This window comes from Podarcis gaigeae, assembly GCF_964106915.1.
Source record: "Podarcis gaigeae genome assembly, chromosome: 2".
Taxonomy (NCBI): domain Eukaryota; kingdom Metazoa; phylum Chordata; class Lepidosauria; order Squamata; family Lacertidae; genus Podarcis; species Podarcis gaigeae.
The window spans coordinates 124,254,396-124,275,237 of NC_139679.1; the positions used below are offsets into that span (position 1 = coordinate 124,254,396).

Below are 20,842 nucleotides of genomic sequence, written 5' to 3' on the forward strand. Positions count from 1 at the left end.
GTTTAAAAACTGACTCAACCCCCCCTTTTGTTCTTTCAAAAGACAGCACTTTTAAATGCGTAAAACTTGAACTGTTGAGCAAAACCATAATAAGGACACAACTGCATAAACAGTTCTGTCCTTTATCAGGACAGGCAAGGCATGGCCTTGGCTCCCCAGGGAACAACGAAAACACGTCAGATCTTTATCTTATGTTCCGACCACAAAATACGCACAAGACCAATGTCCGGGGAAAACGCCAAAAGCGTGTTCCCGGAGATTATGACGTCTTCCCAGATAAGACTGGAAGAGGAAGATCCTTTTATGGTCAGAAGTACAGGAAGGAAGATCTTTTTATGGTTGAGAGTACCAGAGCAGGAACATATGTGATGTCAACCTGCGTATACAAGTTGACGTGGCTGGAGAAGGGGCAGAGGATGCCTGGAGAGTATATAAACTGCATGAAACCTTTCATTTCTTTGGACTTGCTGTGGACTTGATCACGCAAGTGCCTTCTGCTATCCGGAGAGCAGAATAAACTCTTTCTTTGAATCAACCTCAGGTGTCGTTTGACTTCCTTCCTCCTGTCCCGGAGCAACGCTGACCCAATCGGTGAATTCCAATAAGGCTACTGTTATAATAACCAGCAGTTTCATAGAATGTATATTTAAAGTAGATGAAGAAATGAAGAAATGAAGTTAATCTGGATAGGCAGAAAAAACTGAAAATAAATATAAGGAAGCACAGAAAGAGGGGAAAGGATGTAAAGTTTTGAAATGTTAAAATGACCATGAAATTAATGAAATGAATAAACCTGAATATCATAAATAAAATATATAAAAAAGAAAGTTTTTCCATATGCCTAATCGGAATCTCCTTTCCTGCAACTTGAAGTCATTGGATCAAGTCCTACTTTCCAGGAGAAAACAAGCTTGCTAAAAATAAACGAATTGTATAAATATGAAAAGCACAAATATTTTTTTTTTAAAAAAGACAAAGAAAAAGAAAACAAGCTTGCTTCGTCCTCCATGTGACAGCCCTTCAGATATTTGAAGATGGCTATCCTATCTCCTCCCAGTCTCCTCTCTCCCAGGCTAGACATATGGAGCTCCTTCAACGGTTCTTTATAAGGCTTGGTTTCTAGACCCTTGATGGTTGACCTCTTGCAACTGAGTCAATTGATATGCTATCGCTCCTCTGTTGGAAGTACGAAAATGGAATGTAGGAAAAGTTCTGCTCTCATCTCCAGCTTGTGGACTCCCCTTTGTGTCACCTGACTGACCATTGAGAGAACAGGATGCTGGACTTTGTGGGCCTTTGGCCTGATGCAACCTCAGGGCTCTTTTCATGTCAGTCAGGTTCTGCCAACATCACCTTTACCCTTGATGATCCATGGCACCCCATTGAGTAAACATGTTTTCTCCTGCTCTGCACCTGCTCCTATCAAGTGTCAGGGGAGATCTTTCTTCCCTTTACAATCATCGGAATCACAGTAATCTATTTTTATCCTTTCCTGAGTCCAAGTAGCCCACCCCCCGCCGCTTGAATATTACCTTTGGAACCAATAAATATCACAATTAAGGAGACAGTAGGAAGTTTTTTATTCCACTCTGGTTGGATGTATAAAATGTGTATTGTGCCACAAAATCCTGGGGGCCAAGACACAGAGCAGGTGAAGTGGGAAGCTACATCTGTGTGATGCTGCCTTTTAGATCAGTAATTTTGACTGACTGGCTTTCCAGGAAGGGGACATCCTCAGCCCTGCCTGGAACAGGGAGCAGAGACTGCACCCTCTCGCCACCTTGGTGCAGAATAGATGCCCCACCACTGAACCATCATGTTTCAGCTCTAAGACCAGAGCTGGACACCTGCCTGTAATTGTTGATTCACTGCAATCTCTGATTTGCAAGAATTTGGAGATTATTATGAACAGCAACTAGTGCTGGGTGGAGCAGCTACAGTCATACCTCAGGTTGAGTGTTTTCAAGTTACGTCCCGCGGTGACCCCGAAGTACCAGAAAAAGTTACTTCTGGGTTTTGCTGCTCGTGCATGTGCAGACGCTCAAAATGATGCCATGCGTATGCGCAGAAGCAGCAAATCGCAACCCTCGCAGCGCAGACGCACAGATGCGGGTTGTGTTCTGCTCATGTTGCAAATGGGGCTCCAGAAAGGATCCCGTTGGCAACCAGAGGTACCACTGTACAAGGAAATCATAGCAAATAGCCCCAGAATGATAACACTTCTTCTGATGTTGCCTCTTTCAACCAATGGAATGCAGCTGAGGGGAAAATGCCCACTGAAGCAGATCAAGGAGCAAATATTGCCTGCAAATTTTTACTGGCTAGCAGACCACCTCATTGGAGGAGTGACATCTCCAAGACTCTTTAATGATCAGCCTCCTTTCACTTATTCCAGCATCCCCATCAGCAGATTAGAGATGTGAGTAATGATGCATTGATGTATTTCTGCTTCCTATCTACTCTCCATTTCCTGTGATAAACTTGTTTCCCAATATACTTGAAAATGTTCATTTCATTAATTCATTCAAATAGTTCTTTGTTCTGTTCAGTTAGTAAAAAGCCATGTTTCAAAGTTTTTATAATGAATTTTAAGTAATTAGTAGTAGTTTTGACATGTACTGCTCTCCAAAGCATAACTTGTTTTCTAAAGGGTAGGAAATGTTGTGGGATGTTTTTGAGCTGCAGGTTTTCTGTAGTAAATAAAATGGGAACCCAATTTCTGCGCCCCCCCCCATGCACAACAAAATCTATGCAAATGCAAATCATAAATGTCTACTGTGCTTAATCACTTGCAATGCAGCCAGAGGGTCAATTTGGCTCAAGGGACTTTTGGTAGGTCACCAGAAATGTGACTGATTTGTGTTCTGATCTTCCCTCCATGCTCCTCCCTTGCAAAGATACTGCAGGCACAGGTACAGGTAGACCTCTGTCTCCCTTTGCTTTTCCTACTTGCTTTGATTAATACAAAAAATAATGTGACTTTCATTTTCAATGAATTGAGGATGACTGTGTGACACACTTTTTTGCAGCTGGGTGGATAAGAAAAACTCACACGTTATTTCCTTCTCCCTTGCTCTTCGGGATATTAATCATAACCCCAGCATCTTGCCCAACATTACCCTGGGCTACAGCATCTATGATAGCTATTCTGAGGGAAGACTGACTTCTGACTCCATGACAGACCTGCTTGCTGGTGGGAAAATCAATATTCCAAACTACAGTTGTGGGAAACAGAAAAGCCTGCTAGCTGTTCTTGAAAAGAGTGACTTTGACGTCTCCACACACATTGCAAGCATGTTGGGCATCTACAAGATCCCACAGGTAATCAATGGGTCCAAGTGAAACACACCTGGCAATATTAGCCACCTTGTTGTTGTTGTTGTTGCTGCTGCTGCCATCTGTCTGTCTTGAAAGGAGGCAAACAAAGCACCACTCAGCTGACTTAGGATTTGTGCAGTGCTTACTCCTTCGCCTTTTCTTCTGCCAGATGTTGGAGGGTTATGGAACTCCCTTGCAGTTGAGGACAGACAGGCCCCTTTCTTACTGTCTTTCTAGGGCCTACTCAAAACTTTTCTTTTTCTTTTCTTGCCGTAGGCATGTTAATTTACCGGTAAGTTTGATTATAGAGTTTTACCATCTTGATTGGTTTTTAATGAATCTTAATCCAGTCTTAATCCTGAAACACAGGCCATCAATCTCTTTCCCTTTCCTCACCAGCTCAGTTATGGCTTTCTTCCTACTGATAAATTCCAGTCCCCTTTTGTCTACCAAATGGTCCCAAACCAAGAAACGCAGTACCAGGGGATGGTCCAACTCCTCCTGCATTTCAGGTGGACGTGGATTGGCCTCTTTGCTCCAGACAATGACAATGGAAAAAGGTTTGTGAGTACCTTGACACGTCTGATGAACAAAAGGGAAATTTGTGTTGCCTTCACACAAAGAGTACTACGAAAAACGTGGCTATGGATACCCCATGAAGCACCTGCCCTGTGGAGACAAGTCAATGTATTTGTTTACTTTGCAGACTCTCAAAGTGGTCTTTACACAATCATAGAGGTTCAGACCTTACTTGAAAGGATACAAAGTGGGGGAAAAGTCTGGATAACCACACTTCTTCAGAATAAAATGTTGTTATGTGATATTGACTGCTTCCGGTATGCCCATGGCTCTTTGTCCTTTGCAATGAAGACTAAAAAAAGGATGAGAAAAGGCTACTATTGGTCAATGGCCTTGGCTAGTCAACGCTATTCAGAAGATGCATTTGATTGTTCATATTCCAAGCATGCCTTGTCTGTGAGGGGTATGACCAAATGCAGAGAGAAGGATAACGTGAAGATGCTGCCCCAGGAAGAGATTGATAGAATCCTGTCCCAAGACAGCTATGTGAATTACTTGAATATCCAAACTGTGGCTCAAGCTTTAAATGCTGCATATTCATCCAGGTCAAGGAGGATGTCGATTGTGGGTGGAGGCAGTTTGGTACTTCAAAAGCTACAGCCATGGCAGGTATGTCCTTTTCCTTTTGCAAACTGGAATTTGTGGTCCTCACCCTTGAATCACCATGATAGGATCATCAGAATCTGCCTTTAACTGTGTCAGAACACTGGTTGGTATTTTCTACATTGATTGACTGGCCGTTGACATTGTTTTCACCTGCTGGCAGAAATCCACCAGAGTTTCGCCCATCCAGGTTCCCAGGGGAAAGGAATTCTACACGAATTACCGACGGAGCACAACAGAACAGGCCCATCACTGTATGGCAGGTCAAGATTCAGTGCTATATTCCTGAAGACAGAATTATGATCTAATAATTTGCAGACAACAACTTATAGACTGACTTCAAAGGCCCCACCACATAGAGATAGAAGTGGAGCTCGTTGGACAATTCAACAATTATCTACTTCTTAGCACCCTCCTACACTGCATAGTTTGGTAATCCACAAAAGGTCTAAACATGTAGAATCTAGATCTAATATGAATATTGAGGATGACTTTTTACAAAATGTAATAGAGATACTAGGACTAGACCCTGCCATATTAGACTATCATTAGACAGCAATACGCTTGCAAGCTTTTGTCTTCCAATTAAAGCCACACATCTGCATTATACATAGGGTTGCCTCTGAAAACAGTTCAGAAGCATCAGAAGATTCAAAATTCAGTAGTCATGTTGCGCCCTGGGACAACACTGTTTGAGCATATTACACCGATTCTAATCCAACCACATTTGCTGCCAATTAGTTTCCAGACCCAATTCAAAGTTCTGGCTTTGACCTATAAAGCCTTAAATGGTTGAGTACCACAATACCTCAAGGACCACCTCTCTCCATATAAAGCTACTCTGATCCTGAGAGTATCATCTGAGAGCCTTCTTTGTGTGCCTCCTGCTCAAGAGCTCCAGAGGGTGGCAACACAAGAGCGGGCCTTCTCTGCAGTGACTCCCCATTTGTGGGATGTTCTCCTCAGGGAAGTTTGGCTGGCACCTTCACTATACAGCTTTTGGTGCCAGGCAAAACTGTTCCTCTTCAACCTGGCCCTTGTCTACCCCTTTTTAATGTGTTTGTGTGAGGGGATGGGGAAGGGTAGTTATTGGTTGCTGGGGTGTGTGTGCGTGTTTTATCATGTATTTGTGATATTATATTCTCATTTTCCTTACATATCCATACATTATTTGATTCCCAGTCTACCACTCAATAGCCTTCTTTACAGTTTCATCGTGCTGCAGAAAGATGACTTCATCCTTCATAGAACTTACTCTTTTTCCTTCAATAAAGCCAAGTTCATCATGTTTTACAGATTTTCCCAAACATCTTAGAATCATAGAATTGTAGAGTTGGGAGGTACCATGAGGGTCATCAGTCCTCTGCAATGCAGGAATATTTTGCCCAACATAGGGCTCAAACTCATGACCCTCAGAGTAAAAGCCTTATGGTCTAGCGACTGATCTGTCCCTCCAAATCAACCTTTCCCTATATATAATAATGCTGGTTCTTATTCAAAGAAGATTAGGATGTAGAGAGAACATGAAACCATGTTTATAATTCAGCCCTGCTTACTCATTCCTGGACTTTCCTGTCATTCTAGCTTCATAGTTTCTTGAAAGAAGTCCAGTCCTACTCTAATACTTCAGCTGATGGGCAGTACCTGGATGAGAATGGAGCACTGGCCATTGACTTCGATATTGAGAATTGGGTGCTGTTTCCTAATAACTCTCATGATAGAGTGAAAATTGGGAGAATAGAGAGACAAAAGTCCTCAAATCTGAAGTTCACCATTAACCCAGAAGCAATTGTGTGGCCCAAGCTATTTAAGAAGGTAGGAAAAAATTAGATCTGTCATTTTATTAACAATGACATCTGCTATGCTCTAATAACATTTTGAATAGTACATATGAGGCTTCGTCTGCAATCTTGTGGGAGCTTTCCTGGAGCTAGGTTCCACTGAGTTTAATGGACCCTGCTCTTGAGTAAACATGTATAAAATGTCAAAGTAACTAGGAGACTTTCCAAAGCAGAGCAGAACACATTTCCCCAACTTGATGCCCTCCAAATATTGTGGACTACAACTCCCATGCACCCCAGCCAGCATTGTGCAAAGATATCTGAGGGGCACCAGGTTGGGTAGGGCTGGAGTACAGTTAGGTATTCCACATTTGTTTGGGCATAGAGACATGCCACATAAGCAAACTGGGCACCAAATTCTACACCAGGTGCAGTCTTTAGAAGCAACATCAAAGACTCTATTTAGTCTTTGGAGCAAAACATCAGCCAATCCGTTCTTATCTTAGAAGTGGTCAACCTGGTAGAAGATGTGATAGTAACAAATGGAGGACTTGTTCTATTGCTGATGTACATATGATGGTTTATGCCATGCTCCTGTTTGTTGTTAACTATGAGATATCAATGTCAAGGTGGTGGGGGTGGGGAAGTAGAAGCACCAAAAAGTTGTCTCTGCCATGCAGCTCTGCAAAAAACAAAGAAAAATGTAACTGCCCCAAAATAGGGACTGGGGTCGCTTGAGGTTATCAGAAGCAAATATCAAGGTTATCTGAAGCAAATATCTCTTCTCCGGGATCCTTCCAAAATTCTATTATCTGTGTCCCAAGGCATAAATATACCTATCACTTTCTCCTTAAAGCTCAATTTTCTCTTCATGCCTAGATGGTGCCTCGATCAAGATGCACAGAAAGCTGTCTCCCTGGATATTCCAGAAAAGTTCAGGAAGGGAAACCGCCCTGCTGCTATGATTGTTCTCCCTGCTCAGAAGGGACCATCTCCACTCAGGAAGGTAGGAGAGGAACTTGGAGAAAATGGCCTTTAATGGGAAGATGGGACAAATATTTGAGCCGCTGTAAACATGATGTTAGTAATGGCTAGTTCTGTCATCTGTCAGGTGGGCACCATTGGTATTCTAAGAGAACAATGGAGGCATTGATGGTGGGTTTTGGCACCTCTTTTTATAGAAAATAGCACAGGTAATGTTACCCCATGAATGAAATGTCCTCTTCAGGAAAGGTTCACCTATTGCTGGAAACCTCAAGAATAGAATAAAAACAATGCTCAGCAACTTGTTCTAAGAGGGGTCAGTGGGATTTCCATGGGACCCCAGAAGCTGCAGAGAAAGAACAGCCCTCCCACCCACCCCCATGTGATCTCCAGCAACTAGTATTCACGGGCATTCAAAGGCCACCTCCAATGTTGCAGGGAGTGTTGGTTTCTGCTTCCTTCACTGAGCAGCGAAGTGCTTGTCACAAGACAATGTTTACATTCAACAGTCAAGTGCTGTTGGGTTTTCTCACGGGAAAGGAGACTGGATGTGACGTACACTGGTTTCCTGTTTTTCACTGTTCTTTGCAGTTCAGTGTGATTCTCTCCGTGCTTTAGAGGAGAGAGGATGCCTTTCTCTGCTCCGGCAGAGGGAAAATGTTTTTCTGTAAATTACCAGCTTTGAAGTGTAAATAAAGTAATATAGAGCATGTTGGCACGTACTTTTCATCATTCCGCTGTGCACTGGACACTGCTTATCTCCAACATTTGGTTCCGGGCCCAGAAAAACGCAGTGTTTTGAGAATGGACTCCAGAAGTCGGGCTCCTGGCAAAGGAACAAAGGAGCAAGGAATTGGAGTGCCGGCAAAGGATCGGAATGCAGAGGGCCGGATCGGACGATATCTCTGCGCGTCAAGATGATTTGATGAGGTATGTGCTACAGCTCCGGGCAGCCTGCCAGCTTCTAATTAATGGCTTTATGGCTGGACTTTGAACTTTTATAGCCGGTTTTGCCGTGGCACAGGCAAAAGGCTAGAAGGATAAATTTTTCCTATGCTGGGGGAAATCGAAAGTAAAGCAGCTGCAGCAGTGTCGCAGCATGAATTTAAGACAGCAGAGAGAACTTTCACTTTTGAACTTGCCTTTGGAATGCGGTTTGAAGCAGCTGCAGATAAGCAAAGCAGTTAAGCAGAAAGGCACAGGTTCACAGGCAGAGGCTGGAAATCGAAAGTACTTTTGAATTTGCTTTTGGATTGAAGCAGCTGTACACAGACGCAACATGTATAAAGCAGCCTGATTTAAAGCTGCAGAGATGACGCAGAAGGCTAATGCCATAGTCATGATGGCTAGCTGCAGAAGGCTGGATGAGGCAAGTGGGGAATTTGATGCCAATCAGCCAAATGCTCAACTCACAGTAGCCAGTGATACTGCCATGATTCAGAATGAAGCAGACCGCCAGGGTGATAGCTGCATGGGCAAGGGGGAGACTTCACAGACGTCATCCCAGAGTGCAGTGGAACCACCAGATGGCGCCAAAGCTTTGAAGGCAGTGAAATGCTACTCGTGTGGACGTCTAGGCCATATGAAGAGGGAATGCAGATATCCCAGGGCCAAGACAGAGCAGCGCAGCGAAAGCTCATCGCGTGGAAAAGGCCGAGGCAAAGGCAAAGGTCCGGTGTCCAGGACAACGCAGCACAAGGCAATGGTCTCACGCTTCACTCCAAAGGTTGCAGAGGTCCAGAAGACGTCTAGATCTTTCTTCGTTGTTGATTCGGCTGCAACGCATCACATGTGCAACGATAAGCGACTGTTCGTGTCTTTTACACCGCAGGAAGGTGCGATTCACCAGGCGGATGACCACACAATCCCCAGTAAAGGCTACGGAACTGTTGTTCTTCACAGTTTGGACTTATCGATACAGGATGTGCTTTATGTGCCAGATGCTAAGCATAATCTGCTCAGCGTTGGACAGCTGAATGAGCGGAAAATTGACGTTTCCTTTAAGAACAAAAGGTGCATCATCACAAAGAAAAATGATTATGTATTGCATGCTGAATATGTTGATCGTTTGTATGTTTTGTATTTTGATGATGTTGTGCAGGATGACACTTGTTGCATTGCAGGTTCTAACAAAAGTTTGCATGCAGAATGTATTCACGATTTTCATCGAAAATTTGGTCATTTGCATTTTGAGGCAGTATCTAAAATGCCTGCCTTGGTTGAAGGTATGACTATTAAACCCTGCAGGTACCACATGAAGTGCAAGGCATGCGCAGCAAACAAAGTGAAAATGGCTGCGAAAGGTAAGGTGTCTAGTAGGCAAGCTACAGAACCATACCAGGTTGTTCATGCTGATTTGGTTGGACCACTAGCGCCCTCTTTGGGTGGAAACAGGTACTTCATGGTTCTCATTGATGCATTTTCCAGGTATATTTATGTGTACAATCTCAAGCAGAAATCAGAGGCTTTTCCAAGGTTCAAGGAATTCTGTGCTTGGTTGGGAAATGTGCATGGTAAGAAGGTAAAGACTCTTTTCAGTGATCGCGGGGGAGAATTCACTTCTCAGCAGTTTGAAGCTTTTCTGACTGAGAAAGGAATTCAACACGATTTGTCTAGTCCTCGCTCGCCATGGCAGAATGGACTTGCGGAACGAGCAAATCAGACATTGCTTCAAGGGTTAAAAACCTTGCTGCATGATGCCAATCTTCCAGAGAGTTATTGGGCCGAAGCTCTCTCATGTTTCACTTACAGTTATAATCGCAGGTTATCTTCAGCGATTGGTTGTACCCCCTATGAGAAGATGTTTGGCAAGAAGCCATACATCAAACACATGAAAATTTTTGGTTCTGACATGTGGGTTCACTCACCACAAAACTCCAAGTTAGACAAGCGTGGATTGCATGGTATCTTTCTAGGTTATCAGAAAGGGTCTTACAGAATAATGATGACTGACTCTAAGGAAATTAAGCTCACAAGAAGTGTTGAGTACAATGCCAAGTGGGGGGAGAATGTGGGAATTTTCCAATGTTATCCTGATGACAGTGATGAAACTGAGGATAGTCAAAAGCAACCGCAACAACCCACACCCACTGATGAAGGTTCTGATTCTGAGTCTGAAACTGAATCGGGTGATTCAGAGGATTTCAAGAGTGCGAAAGCCTCTATGCGACCCTCTGAAAGCTCTGATCAAGAATTGGAGGAACCATTGTTCACAATAGGTCACTTTTCTCCTAAGAAGGAAGAGGAGAGTATTGAAGACTTAAGACTAATTCGTAGGTCACAGAGAGCAACAAAAGGCAGACCTCCAAAGAGATTTGCTGATGAGTTTGCCAAGATAGCAGTAACAGCTGTTAAAAGCACCAAGAAGGTATTTGAACCTTCAAGTTTCCAAGAAATCCAGGATTTGGATTCAAAGGAAGCTGAGCCATGGTTAAATGCCATGAAGGCTGAGCTTGATTCCTTGGAAAGGAACAAAACATGGGACCTTGTTCCAGTAGTTCCAGGAATGAAACTGCTTGGAAGCAAATGGGTCTTCAAAGCGAAGACAGATCAAAATGGCAAGATAGTCAGACACAAAGCCAGATTGGTAGCCAGAGGTTTTGCACAGGTACCAGGTGAAGACTATCACGAGACATACTCACCCACCGTGAGGTATGAGAGCATTAGGCTTATGCTCAAGCTAGCTGCAGAGGAGAATCTACACATTAGTCACCATGATGTGAATACAGCTTTTCTGTACGGATCTCTAGATGAATCACTTTATATGCTTCCACCTGATGGCGTACAGGTAAAACAGGGATTTGTTTGTGCTCTGAAGAAGTCCCTTTATGGTCTCAAACAAAGTGCACGGTGTTGGCACACAAAACTCACTGAAGTATTGTTTTCTCTAGGTTTTAAGCAAGGGAAAGCTGATCCATGTGTATTTGTCAAAGAGGAGGGGCAAAAGAAACTGTATTGTTTGTTTTATGTTGATGATCTTTTATTCTTTTGGAAGGATGTCACAATGTACAATAATGCCCTAGCTCAATTGAAAGAGCACTTTGACATGAAAGATCTTGGTGAGGTAAACAACTACCTATCTCTGGAAATAGAGAGAGATCAAGATGGTAACATTCTAGTACACCAGTCACGTAAAATTGCTGATGTGTTAAGCAAACTAAACCTGATGGATGCTAACCCTGTAGACACACCGATGACAACAGGTTATCAGGTAGATGACACTGGAGAAGCATTTTCTGATACTACACTGTACAGAAGTGTGCTAGGCAAGCTAAACTTCATTGCCAGATGTTCAAGACCTGACATTGCTGTTAGCTGTAATTTGCTAAGCAGACAAGTCAACAATCCTACTGTTAAGGATTGGAAAGCTCTGAAACGCATAGCGCGGTATTTGAAAGGCACTATGCATTACAGACTGAGATTTAACAATCAGAAGTCTGGTGGTCTTGAGATATTTGCAGATGCAAGTTTTGGAAGTGACACTACAGACAGGAAAAGTACGTCTGGAGTTTGCTATAAGTACAATCAGGGTCTATTTGATTGGTCATGCAAGAAGCAAACAACAGTTAGCTTAAGTACTTGTGAAGCTGAACTGAATGCACTGTCTTATTCACTTAAGGATTGTGAATGGTTGTTACAATTGTGCAAAGACATAAAAATTCCTGTCAAATGTCCAATCCAGGTTTACCAGGACAACAAAGCATGTTTGGCTTTGCTGAATTCTGAAGGTTGTAAGCAAAGCACGAAGCACTTGCAATTGAAGTTGCAACATGCTAGGGAACGTATTCAAAAGGGACTCGTAACGGTGTCCTATATGCCAGGTAATGAAATTCCTGCTGATGTATTGTCCAAGATTGTATCAAGGGATCAACACTGTACCTATGTGCAGAAGTTGGGTTTGTACTAATATTGTACGAACACGCTGCCCAGTGATGTTCACAGAAAGGGGGAGGATGTTGGTTTCTGCTTCCTTCACTGAGCAGCGAAGTGCTTGTCACAAGACAATGTTTACATTCAACAGTCAAGTGCTGTTGGGTTTTCTCACGGGAAAGGAGACTGGATGTGACGTACACTGGTTTCCTGTTTTTCACTGTTCTTTGCAGTTCAGTGTGATTCTCTCCGTGCTTTAGAGGAGAGAGGATGCCTTTCTCTGCTCCGGCAGAGGGAAAATGTTTTTCTGTAAATTACCAGCTTTGAAGTGTAAATAAAGTAATATAGAGCATGTTGGCACGTACTTTTCATCATTCCGCTGTGCACTGGACACTGCTTATCTCCAACAGGGAGGACATGTCTGTGAATCTGGTTCTGGGGACTATCTTGGTGAGTGATGGAAAAGAGCGCCAGGGTGTATTGGGTTCACCAAAGCTGTGGCCTCAGGAGGGTTGTCGTCCGGCCATGGAGTCAGTCAGCAGTAGGGCCAGAGAGACCAGCTGACTATTGTAGGTTTGTGACTGATGTTAGTATACTGAAGTGTATTTTTTCCTCTGCAGATGCTGATGAATGCACCAAATGTCCAGAAGATCAGCATCCAAATGAAGACCGAGATCAATGTGTCCCCAAAGTAATAACCTTCCTGTCCTATGAAGAAAGTCTGGGGAGCCTCCTGGCTTCCCTTGCTCTCTCCTTATCCTTAACCACAGGCTTTGTGTTAGGAATCTTCACTAAATACAAAGAAACTCCAATAGTCAAAGCCAACAACAGAGACCTCTCCTACATCCTCCTCATCTCTCTACTGCTCTCCTTTTTGTCCTCCTTCCTCTTCATTGGAAAGCCAAGGAACGTGACCTGCCTTCTCCATCAAACAGCCTTCTGCATCATCTTCTCAGTTGCTGTCTCTTCTGTCTTGGCAAAAACCATCACTGTGGTCCTTGCCTTCCTGGCTACTAAGCCAGGGAACAAGGTGAAGAGATGGCTGGGGAAGAGTTTGGCCCACTCCATTGTCATTTCCTGCTCCAGTATCCAAGTTCTCATCTGCACCATCTGGCTTGGGATCTCTCCTCCATTCCCAGACTTTGACCTCAGCTCCCAGCTTGGAGAGATCATTGTCCAATGCAATGAGGGGTCTGTGGCCATGTTTTATGCTGCCCTTGGCTACATGGGCTTCCTGGCTGCCATCTGCTTCACGGTGGCTTTCTTAGCAAGGAATCTGCCTGGGGCATTCAATGAAGCCAAGCTGATCACCTTCAGCATGTTGGTCTTCTGCAGTGTTTGGGTGTCCTTTGTGCCCACCTACCTGTGCACAAAGGGAAAATTCATGGTAGCTGTGCAGATCTTCTCTATCTTGGCCTCCAGTGCTGGGGTCCTGGGCTGCATCTTCATTCCCAAATGCTACATTATTATATTGAGGCCTGATTTGAACACAAAGGAGCACCTGACAACAAAAAACTAAGCATGACATTTTATATATATATATATATATATATATATATAAATATACGAAAGCAAATATATATATATATATATATATATATATATGCAGGTTTTGGTGTCCTCGGGTGTCTTCCCGTGTAAAAGTTGGGGTGTCTAGGCGACGTTTCGACGAGGTCTCACTCGTCATCTTCAGGCTGGTGCTTTCGGCTTCTTGTTACTGGAACAGAGCGGGATCTCAATGTTTGAGTTCCTATAAATACTGTAGAGGGGGTGTGGTGTCTAGCCTCCAATGTTCTGGGCAGAGAGGAAGTTCCCAGGCTAGTGTGCCTTTTCTTCTTTTGTTCCTTAATTACTTGAGAGATACCTTGAGTGATTTCTTGAGTGATATCCTGAGTACCACTTAGGTGGGTCATTAGGTGTGGATTAGTTGCTAAAGTCTTTGTGTCTTGACCTCTTGAACTTTGTGAAGAGTTTTCCTGAGAAGATGGCTGTATTGCACTTAGTTGTGCTTTGGCTTGGCTTCGTGTATAGGGGCGAGCTGTGGTTTTGTGGCTTGTGTCAGCCAGATCTGTGTAGGGATTGCAGGGGGGTGCAGCATCCGGAGGTGCCACCATGGATTGGCTACTGGATGGTGTCAGTAATTCATCTGTGGAGAGGGTCTGGGTTTGGGTCTGGTGTGGTTGATTGGTGTTGGCGTTCTGTGTGCCTCTGGATCTGGTGTCAGTTTTTGTGGGGAGGGCTAATTTCCAGATGTCTGGCAAGCGGGATGTGTCGTCACGCTTGTTCATGTTGTGAGGGTGTTTCTCTATCTCGATGGCTTCCATGATTATTCTCTTGTGGTGATGTTCCGTGTTAAAGAGCAATTTGGAATCTGCAAAATTAATTTCGTGTCCTGTTTCTTTCATGTGTTGGAAAAGAGAGGAAGTTTTTTCTTCTTTTTTGACGGCATTCTTGTGTTCTGCGATACGTGCATTTATTCGTCTGTTTGTTTGTCCAATGTACGTGGCTGGGCAGACTTTGCAGGGTATTTCATAGATCCCTTGGTTTTCCAACTGGATTTTATCCTTGGGGTTTCTGAGGATATTGGCTATTTTTTGGTTGGTGCAAAAGGCTGTTTTGATATTGTGTTTATGGAGGATTTTGCTAATTTTATCTGTAGTGCCCTTGATATAAGGAAGGAGGGCCATGCCATTGTTTTCTTCTGTGTCTTGGTTTTTGGGGGGTGTTTCCTTTTGGATTAGCTTCGTAATCCTGTTTTGCTGGTATCCATTGGCAATTAACACATTTGAGAGATTCTGTAACTCAGTTGTCAAGTGGTCTTTGTCAGCCAGGCGTTTGGTTCTGGAGATGAGAGTCTTGGCTACGGAGTTTATTTGTGCAGGGTGGTGGTGTGATTGTGCATGTAAGTAGCGGTTGGTGTGTGTTTTTTTCTGGTAGATAGTGTGTCCTAGGGAGCCATCAGGTTTTTTGTAGATTAGGACGTCAAGGAAGGGAAGTTGGTTGTTGGCTTCTATTTCCATAGTGAATTGTATTTTGGGGTGTAAGTTGTTGAGATGTGTGAGGAAGCTATCCAGTTTTTCCTTCCCGTGTGGCCAAATTACAAAGGTGTCGTCAACATATCTGAGCCAAAGTTTGGGTTTGTGTTCTGACTTGTCTAAAGCATTGGTTTCAAAGTGTTCCATGTACAGGTTTGCGATGACCGGTGAGAGGGGTGATCCCATAGGAGCTCCTTCTATCTGTTTGTATCTTTGTCCATTGTGGATGAAGTACGTGTTGGTTAGGCAGTGGTTGGTCAGGTCCAAGATGTATTCGGGGGGATTGTATTTGTTTTGAATAGCTGTCAAGGCTTCATTAATGGGCACTTGTGTGAAGAGAGATACAACATCGAAGCTCACAAGTAGGTCATTAGGATGTAGGTTTTGCTTCTTTATTGTTTCTATGAACTGGAAGGAGTTTGGTACGTGTGAAGAGATGGATTCTGCATAGGGCTGAAGTTGCTTGGCGAGAAATTTAGCGAGATTTTGTAGAGGTGAGCCTATGGAGCTGACTATTGGTCTGAGTGGTGTTCCTTCTTTGTGTATCTTGGGGAGGCCGTAGAGTTTGGGGCATCTGGATGATTTTTCTCTGGGGATGATTCTTAGCTGGATTTCTTCACTGATAGGAGAGGCTTTTATTTTGGATTTGGTGGTTTTTTCCAGATAGGTGGTGGGATCTGTTTTTATAGGTTTGTAGGCAGGATCTTGGAGTAGCTTTGATAGTTTTGCTTGGTAGTCCGATGTGTTCATCACCACTGTGGCATTACCTTTGTCTGCTGGGAGAATGATTATGTTGTTGTCTTTCCTCAGGTTGGTGAGTGCTTTCTGTTCTTCTTTGTGTAAATTGCTTCTGGGTGGTTTGCTGGAGCAGAGGATGTTGGTGACTTCAAGTCTGATTTTATTGGCTTCATCTGGGTTGAATTTGGTTAGGCTAGCTTCGACTCCGCATATGATGTTTTCCGTGGGGATGCGTCTCGGGGCGACTGCAAAGTTGAAACCTTTGGAGAGTACTTTGGTTTCAGTTGTGGTGAGGATCCTGTCTGATATGTTATGTACTGTTTGTTTCATGGGTTGCTGTGGAGGGTGGCCGGGCTTCTGGCGTTTCTCTAGTTTGTGGAGTTTGTTGGTGTGTGTGTCTGTCTTATGTGAGGTCTCCGTTTCAGCTCTCCAGACGGCTAGTTGTTTGCATTTGTCCCAGAGTGCAGGGTGGATTTTGTTACAGAGTTTGAGGTGAAGAGTGAGTAGATCTTTGTTGGTTTGGTCTAGTAGGTATCTTTTCTTGTGTAGTTCGTTTCTGATTAGGGATAGTTCAGTTCGTTTCAGGATCCTTTCGGTGGCTGGGGTTTTAGAATGGAATTTAAGTTGGAAGCATGTGGGAATTAATTTGTTGTCTCGGCAGTTGCGTAGGAACAAGAGATCACATAAGATGGTGGCTCTTCGGACTTCTAGTTTCTCGTAGGTTCTTGTCAGCTGGAAGGTTTCCTCCCCGTAGAGGTAAGATATTTGCTTTCGTAGATTTTCACGGGTACAGGAATGCAGGTTTTGGTGTCCTCGGGTGTCTTCCCGTGTAAAAGTTGGGGTGTCTAGGCGACGTTTCGACGAGGTCTCACTCGTCATCTTCAGGCTGGTGCTTTCGGCTTCTTGTTACTGGAACAGAGCGGGATCTCAATGTTTGAGTTCCTATAAATACTGTAGAGGGGGTGTGGTGTCTAGCCTCCAATGTTCTGGGCAGAGAGGAAGTTCCCAGGCTAGTGTGCCTTTTCTTCTTTTGTTCCTTAATTACTTGAGAGATACCTTGAGTGATTTCTTGAGTGATATCCTGAGTACCACTTAGGTGGGTCATTAGGTGTGGATTAGTTGCTAAAGTCTTTGTGTCTTGACCTCTTGAACTTTGTGAAGAGTTTTCCTGAGAAGATGGCTGTATTGCACTTAGTTGTGCTTTGGCTTGGCTTCGTGTATAGGGGCGAGCTGTGGTTTTGTGGCTTGTGTCAGCCAGATCTGTGTAGGGATTGCAGGGGGGTGCAGCATCCGGAGGTGCCACCATGGATTGGCTACTGGATGGTGTCAGTAATTCATCTGTGGAGAGGGTCTGGGTTTGGGTCTGGTGTGGTTGATTGGTGTTGGCGTTCTGTGTGCCTCTGGATCTGGTGTCAGTTTTTGTGGGGAGGGCTAATTTCCAGATGTCTGGCAAGCGGGATGTGTCGTCACGCTTGTTCATGTTGTGAGGGTGTTTCTCTATCTCGATGGCTTCCATGATTATTCTCTTGTGGTGATGTTCCGTGTTAAAGAGCAATTTGGAATCTGCAAAATTAATTTCGTGTCCTGTTTCTTTCATGTGTTGGAAAAGAGAGGAAGTTTTTTCTTCTTTTTTGACGGCATTCTTGTGTTCTGCGATACGTGCATTTATTCGTCTGTTTGTTTGTCCAATGTACGTGGCTGGGCAGACTTTGCAGGGTATTTCATAGATCCCTTGGTTTTCCAACTGGATTTTATCCTTGGGGTTTCTGAGGATATTGGCTATTTTTTGGTTGGTGCAAAAGGCTGTTTTGATATTGTGTTTATGGAGGATTTTGCTAATTTTATCTGTAGTGCCCTTGATATAAGGAAGGAGGGCCATGCCATTGTTTTCTTCTGTGTCTTGGTTTTTGGGGGGTGTTTCCTTTTGGATTAGCTTCGTAATCCTGTTTTGCTGGTATCCATTGGCAATTAACACATTTGAGAGATTCTGTAACTCAGTTGTCAAGTGGTCTTTGTCAGCCAGGCGTTTGGTTCTGGAGATGAGAGTCTTGGCTACGGAGTTTATTTGTGCAGGGTGGTGGTGTGATTGTGCATGTAAGTAGCGGTTGGTGTGTGTTTTTTTCTGGTAGATAGTGTGTCCTAGGGAGCCATCAGGTTTTTTGTAGATTAGGACGTCAAGGAAGGGAAGTTGGTTGTTGGCTTCTATTTCCATAGTGAATTGTATTTTGGGGTGTAAGTTGTTGAGATGTGTGAGGAAGCTATCCAGTTTTTCCTTCCCGTGTGGCCAAATTACAAAGGTGTCGTCAACATATCTGAGCCAAAGTTTGGGTTTGTGTTCTGACTTGTCTAAAGCATTGGTTTCAAAGTGTTCCATGTACAGGTTTGCGATGACCGGTGAGAGGGGTGATCCCATAGGAGCTCCTTCTATCTGTTTGTATCTTTGTCCATTGTGGATGAAGTACGTGTTGGTTAGGCAGTGGTTGGTCAGGTCCAAGATGTATTCGGGGGGATTGTATTTGTTTTGAATAGCTGTCAAGGCTTCATTAATGGGCACTTGTGTGAAGAGAGATACAACATCGAAGCTCACAAGTAGGTCATTAGGATGTAGGTTTTGCTTCTTTATTGTTTCTATGAACTGGAAGGAGTTTGGTACGTGTGAAGAGATGGATTCTGCATAGGGCTGAAGTTGCTTGGCGAGAAATTTAGCGAGATTTTGTAGAGGTGAGCCTATGGAGCTGACTATTGGTCTGAGTGGTGTTCCTTCTTTGTGTATCTTGGGGAGGCCGTAGAGTTTGGGGCATCTGGATGATTTTTCTCTGGGGATGATTCTTAGCTGGATTTCTTCACTGATAGGAGAGGCTTTTATTTTGGATTTGGTGGTTTTTTCCAGATAGGTGGTGGGATCTGTTTTTATAGGTTTGTAGGCAGGATCTTGGAGTAGCTTTGATAGTTTTGCTTGGTAGTCCGATGTGTTCATCACCACTGTGGCATTACCTTTGTCTGCTGGGAGAATGATTATGTTGTTGTCTTTCCTCAGGTTGGTGAGTGCTTTCTGTTCTTCTTTGTGTAAATTGCTTCTGGGTGGTTTGCTGGAGCAGAGGATGTTGGTGACTTCAAGTCTGATTTTATTGGCTTCATCTGGGTTGAATTTGGTTAGGCTAGCTTCGACTCCGCATATGATGTTTTCCGTGGGGATGCGTCTCGGGGCGACTGCAAAGTTGAAACCTTTGGAGAGTACTTTGGTTTCAGTTGTGGTGAGGATCCTGTCTGATATGTTATGTACTGTTTGTTTCATGGGTTGCTGTGGAGGGTGGCCGGGCTTCTGGCGTTTCTCTAGTTTGTGGAGTTTGTTGGTGTGTGTGTCTGTCTTATGTGAGGTCTCCGTTTCAGCTCTCCAGACGGCTAGTTGTTTGCATTTGTCCCAGAGTGCAGGGTGGATTTTGTTACAGAGTTTGAGGTGAAGAGTGAGTAGATCTTTGTTGGTTTGGTCTAGTAGGTATCTTTTCTTGTGTAGTTCGTTTCTGATTAGGGATAGTTCAGTTCGTTTCAGGATCCTTTCGGTGGCTGGGGTTTTAGAATGGAATTTAAGTTGGAAGCATGTGGGAATTAATTTGTTGTCTCGGCAGTTGCGTAGGAACAAGAGATCACATAAGATGGTGGCTCTTCGGACTTCTAGTTTCTCGTAGGTTCTTGTCAGCTGGAAGGTTTCCTCCCCGTAGAGGTAAGATATTTGCTTTCGTAGATTTTCACGGGTACAGGAATGCAGGTTTTGGTGTCCTCGGGTGTCTTCCCGTGTAAAAGTTGGGGTGTCTAGGCGACGTTTCGACGAGGTCTCACTCGTCATCTTCAGGCTGGTGCTTTCGGCTTCTTGTTACTGGAACAGAGCGGGATCTCAATGTTTGAGTTCCTATAAATACTGTAGAGGGGGTGTGGTGTCTAGCCTCCAATGTTCTGGGCAGAGAGGAAGTTCCCAGGCTAGTGTGCCTTTTCTTCTTTTGTTCCTTAATTACTTGAGAGATACCTTGAGTGATTTCTTGAGTGATATCCTGAGTACCACTTAGGTGGGTCATTAGGTGTGGATTAGTTGCTAAAGTCTTTGTGTCTTGACCTCTTGAACTTTGTGAAGAGTTTTCCTGAGAAGATGGCTGTATTGCACTTAGTTGTGCTTTGGCTTGGCTTCGTGTATAGGGGCGAGCTGTGGTTTTGTGGCTTGTGTCAGCCAGATCTGTGTAGGGATTGCAGGGGGGTGCAGCATCCGGAGGTGCCACCATGGATTGGCTACTGGATGGTGTCAGTAATTCATCTGTGGAGAGGGTCTGGGTTTGGGTCTGGTGTGGTTGATTGGTGTTGGCGTTCTGTGTGCCTCTGGATCTGGTGTCAGTTTTTGTGGGGAGGGCTAATTTCCAGATGTCTGGCAAGCGGGATGTGTCGTCACGCTTGTTCATGTTGTGAGGGTGTTTCTCTATCTCGATGGCTTCCATGATTATTCTCTTGTGGTGATGTTCCGTGTTAAAGAGCAATTTGGAATCTGCAAAATTAATTTCGTGTCCTGTTTCTTTCATGTGTTGGAAAGAAGCCGAAAGCACCAGCCTGAAGATGACGAGTGAGACCTCGTCGAAACGTCGCCTAGACACCCCAACTTTTACACGGGAAGACACCCGAGGACACCAAAACCTGCATTCCTGTACCCGTGAAAATCTACGAAAGCATATATATATATATATATATATATATATAAAATATTTTATTGAGTTTTACACACACACAAAAAAAAGAACAAAAAGCAAATTTCCATTCCAACATAAAAATCCACAATATATTATAAAACAAAAAAAAGAACATAGACAAAAAAGAAGAGAAAAAGAACATTTTTAGCATAAAAAACTCACTTTCTGATTATAACCTTCAAAACCTTATTTTCCTTACTTCCACCCG

General features: G+C 43.7%; 3 protein-coding genes across 3 annotated transcripts in view; all 3 read left to right on the plus strand.

Annotated features, from left to right (window-relative positions):
- Window positions 1-20,842, plus strand: part of LOC310837486 (uncharacterized protein) — a 147,376-nt gene that overhangs the window by 21,587 nt on the left and 104,947 nt on the right. The window lies entirely within an intron of this gene.
- LOC310836012 (vomeronasal type-2 receptor 26-like) lies at window positions 2,211-13,653 on the plus strand (the record flags this gene model as incomplete). Its single annotated transcript, XM_083720956.1, has 6 exons — window positions 2,211-2,419; window positions 3,030-3,321; window positions 3,718-4,506; window positions 6,085-6,315; window positions 7,161-7,287; window positions 12,755-13,653. The coding sequence occupies 6 exons, from the start codon at window positions 2,211-2,213 to the stop codon at window positions 13,651-13,653; spliced, it is 2,547 nt and encodes an 848-aa protein (XP_083577082.1).
- The window catches only part of LOC310837507 (uncharacterized protein), a 147,363-nt gene continuing 145,587 nt past the window's right edge, over window positions 19,067-20,842 (plus strand). The window contains exon 1 of the mRNA XM_083724197.1: window positions 19,067-19,161. The gene's annotated coding sequence lies outside the window, so the exon portion shown is untranslated. The remainder of the gene's footprint in view (window positions 19,162-20,842) is intronic.